At 33.5% G+C, this 4,519-nt stretch overlaps 1 protein-coding gene across 2 annotated transcripts; it reads left to right on the forward strand.

The window, feature by feature from the left end:
- On the forward strand, window positions 1-4,519 carry LOC123192433 (serine acetyltransferase 2-like). 2 transcript variants are annotated; one of them, XM_044604986.1, is made up of 10 exons: window positions 1-216; window positions 359-625; window positions 1,017-1,214; window positions 1,296-1,355; window positions 2,156-2,251; window positions 2,321-2,345; window positions 2,552-2,646; window positions 3,264-3,430; window positions 3,521-3,594; window positions 4,133-4,519. In XM_044604986.1, exons 1-10 carry the CDS (start codon window positions 112-114, stop codon window positions 4,213-4,215), a joined length of 1,170 nt encoding a protein of 389 aa, XP_044460921.1. In that variant the 5' UTR covers window positions 1-111; the 3' UTR covers window positions 4,216-4,519. The 2 variants fall into 2 exon arrangements, with proteins under 2 accessions (XP_044460921.1, XP_044460929.1); XM_044604994.1 differs by having other exon boundaries at window positions 4,274-4,519.

The raw sequence follows: 4,519 nt of genomic DNA on the forward strand, positions 1-4,519 counted from the left end.
CGATGCAGACTTTTGGAGGAGGGAGCCGAACCGTTCAAACTGAATAGGCCCACTAGAGCCATATGTGTGAGTGTGAGGCATTCATGAAACTTTTTTGCGACTCTTTTTTGTATGGAGAGTAGAGATTCTGATGAGTTTCAAGTGTTCAACTTTTTCTTTCCTCTGTCGAGGAAGAAGAAGAACCAAGGAACCAAAGTTACCAAACAAACAACAGTTGTAAGTTCACTCACCCACTCTTAATCGAGATGGTCACTTCCATTATTTATTTCTTTCTCTCTCTCTGTCTTTATATTCATGACGACACCTCTCATTTCTTCTCCTGTGTTTCCTCTTCTTTGTCTCCCTCTCAATCGAATAGACACTTCCTCTCTTCTTCTTTTTTCTCTGTTTCATGGCTTGTTTGAACGATGAGCACCGGGGTATGCTCTCCAATATGCTCTCTAGACGTCTTTCTATCAAAGAAGAACAAAAACAGGAAGATGTCTTTGTTAAATTCCCTTTCGAGAAGGTCTTTCCTGTTTGTGCAATGGGGTTATCCAGCACCGAATCCGACCCGATTTTAAACTTCCCCTGTTCTGGTGCTGACCCGATGTGGGATGCTGTTCGACAAGAAGCCAAGTTGGAGGTCTTACTTTGTTGCTATCTCTTCATTATTTTGCCACTTTTGTGTTTTGTTACTTGGTATTTATAAGTTTAATGATTGTTTATCAATTTGATCTCCGAGTAATTGTCTAGCATGCATGAAAGTTACAGCAGTATTTTCAGTCAGCCGTATATCAAATCAAATGTCGAATTTCTTTTGTTTCTTTCTTGCTGCGCTGGAGGACAAACGGATAAAATAGTTTAAACCTTGCTATTTGTTTGCTTTACAGATGAATTGTGCCGCTTTAGGTAGCAATCCAGAATTCTATATTTCAAGTGATGAATTGCGGGCATATGGTTCTGTTGTTCATAGGAGTTTGGAATGATTTTGAATTTTATAGGTTCTTTTTATAATGGTAAAATGCATATTGCAGGCAGAGAGAGAACCAATTTTAAGTAGCTTCTTGTATGCCAGTATTTTGTCGCATGATTGTTTAGAGCAAGCTTTGGGGTTTGTTTTGGCCAACCAACTGCAAAATCCTACACTCTTAGCAACTCAACTTATGGATATATTTTCTAATGTAATGATGCATGATAAAGATATTCAACGTTCCATTCGGTTAGATGCACAGGTACTGACTCTAATTTATAGAGTTCGCTGCTTGACATTGCACCGTATAGGTTTTAATATTTCAACTCATCCTCTTCCTCAGGCATTTAAGGACAGAGACCCTGCTTGTTTGTCATATAACTCAGCTCTTTTGTATCTCAAGGTAATGTGTTTTCACTTGTAAAGGGAATGTGTTTTGTGCCCAACTTTCTAAAACGACTTTTATGCCATACGGGTAATGTTGTGCCTTTTTTAATTTTTCACTCCATTTGATTGGGTATGATCATGTCATACTCCATTAAACAATGATTTCTCATATTCAATAATCAAAGAAAAGATATTTATTTGTCTTCACCCATTAATTTTTCCCTTTCTTTCGACATGCAGTGGAACCAAGATTCAGAAATGTACCCATAAGGGGTCATTTGGTTATGGGTTTTAAATATTACCTTGGTAATCTATCTTTTATTTCTTTGTTTGTCAGTAATAAAATATTACAGTAATCTTCTATTACCTATTGTTAGTAATAGAAGATTACAATAATCTTCTATTATCTATACTGACGTGGCAGGTAATATAGATGGTAATCTGATTACCACCTTCACTTTCGGTATTTAAAGATTACCAAGGTAATCTTTATTTTGTTATAATTATATTAGAATTTTTTAATTTTTGAGACAAAAATAAATTTATTTTTAATTAATATGACAAATAATATAAAAAATATTTAAAAATAATTATATTCAAGGGCATTTAAGTAAAATAATTTACTAGTAATCTTTTATTACCTTTAACCAAACACAATAATTATTTATACCTATCAAATTTTATTAAACATAGTAATCATTTATACCCAGTAATCTTTTAAGTAATCTATCTTCAAGGTAATCTTTCTATTTTGATAATAAAACATTATCCAAACCAAACACCTCCTAAGGGTAATCAGTTCTTTCTTTTTTTCAGGGTTACCATGCTCTACAATCATATCGAGTAGCACATGTGTTATGGAAGCAAGGACGTAAAGTGTTAGCATTTGCATTGCAAAGCCGAATTAGTGAGGTAATCTTTTTCTTGGTTGTCCTTGGTTCTGGTTTATTCCTTCTAATTTTCTTATTCCTTACATCTCAGGTATTTGGAATTGATATACATCCAGGTATGTTCATTTTATTTTTCTGTATTATACTTTTCACCGCTTCCAAACATCTCATTGTTGAGTTTAGTAAAAGAACAAAAGTGGTGTTTTTCACAAGTAAATAGGGATATACCATTTTAAAAAAAGTTGTGTAGAGCAGCAAAAAGAAATACAATTGTAGTTGCTATGGCTTTTAAGTAAATAATCAAGCTTGCAATATTTTGTAGCTGCAAGAATCGGAGAAGGAATATCATTGGATCATGGGAATGGTGTTGTTATTGGTGAAACTGCTGTTGTAGGAAACCGAGTTTCTTTGATGCATGTAAGCCACTTCATTCTATCTGTCTCTTTCTCCATTGTATTTCTATATTGAAATATTGAGTGCTTTTGAGAATGTTTAACCATATTTTTTTGGAAATATTTTTTCTTCTCATTTTTGTTATTTAAGATTAATTAATTATGAGTTCTTGTATAAATGTAGACATAATAGCTATAAGAAACTGATTAATTTTTACTTTCAGAATGGTTTGTATTAGTGATCGTTTTTATGCATTTCGATCATGGAGTTTATTACAAACATGTAATGAAACCAAAAAATATTCATTAAAGTTTTAATTTCACTTGTTTGTTGCTACACTTAAGTGGCTGGTGGCAACATACCATTTTGTGCTAGGGTATAATTATATCTGCATAAAACAATTGGTGAAGAATGATTAGTTTTTCCCATTTTCTTATGATGAAAAATCCTGTTGATTTCTATTTTTGTTCTTGTTATAAACTTCCTTGGACAAAAGTTTCATTTTTTAGTTCTATAATTTCTTATTGATGTTTCTCATTTCTTATATACAACAGTCTTTTTCTTCAATTGTGAACTCTCTTGTAGTTTGGTTTAGCATGAAACTTCCTGAATTATGCCAATTACATTTAAATGTTCTGCAGGGTGTGACTCTAGGAGGGACTGGGAAAGAAATTGGTGATCGCCATCCAAAAGTAGGTGAAGGTGCACTGATTGGAGCCTGTGTGAATATACTTGGGAATATAAAAATAGGTGATGGGGCAATGATTGCTGCCGGTTCCCTTGTTTTGAAGGAAGTTCCTCCGCATAGGTGCAGAAATTATTTCCTAAATTGCTCTCATTGGAATATTAGTTCTCATAATAATTTAATGTTGATAAATCTTTCTTTGTCATTCTTTAGCATGGTGGCAGGAACGCCAGCAACGGTGTTAGGATATGTAGATGAGCAACACCCATCTCTGACAATGAATCACAGTAAGTAATGTTAATTAGCACTAACCTTTAAAAATTACTCTTCCTGCAACATATTATATTCAATTCAATGGTAGATGCTGCCTCTGCTTCATTTGAATTGAATATTGTAAAAATGATATACTACCACACTAATCTCATGGCACAGCTGAAATTCCTGGTCTTCTGGAAGAGCTCTGATTAAACATACAGGGTTAATTTAAACAAACTATTACATTGAAGCAAATTGATATCACCTGCTGCAAAAATTCAGTTTGATTAATGGTTCTTTATCTGTCTGCAGCGTCATATTTTGAACTCACAGTAATATTGATGTCATATGTGTGAAATCTATTAAAAAAAAAGTCAAATGCTGAAGATATCTGTTAATGAACTGCATGGATAGTGTACTTGAAAATATGTTATATTCTCTGAAAATTTCATACTGTAACTATCTTCAGCTCTCTACCATTGATCTTATGTTGGTAATTTTTGGCTTCATTGTCAATTTGATCCATGTCTCATTTATCTAACTGTGATTCTTGATATGATGAATCTGCAGATACCACCAAAATATTTTTCGAAAATGTGGCTGTCACTTTTACAAAGGCAAGGTCCACCGCTAAGTGTGGATTGATACGCTGACGAATGAAGAAATTTTCGTATCTCTAATCATATTATACCCCGTTTACAACATTTTCAGGACCTTCAGATACTGAAAATAAGGCAAGTGAGGGATATGAAAAGGCAAGGGCATAGGCAGAGGTCTACATTGTCGATGAAGTTAGCTTTATAGATTAATCAGCAGAATAGAGTTGGTATTTGCAGCAGCATGTTTCATAACAGGACATTGAAGAAATAATGTTATTGTAGTTTATATAGCTCATCTCATATCAATAGTTCCTTGTACTTGTTTGCGGTATTTGTTAGAAATGACATCTTTTAATCA

This window comes from Mangifera indica, chromosome 1, assembly GCF_011075055.1.
Source record: "Mangifera indica cultivar Alphonso chromosome 1, CATAS_Mindica_2.1, whole genome shotgun sequence".
In the NCBI taxonomy this organism is placed as follows: Eukaryota; Viridiplantae; Streptophyta; class Magnoliopsida; order Sapindales; family Anacardiaceae; genus Mangifera; species Mangifera indica.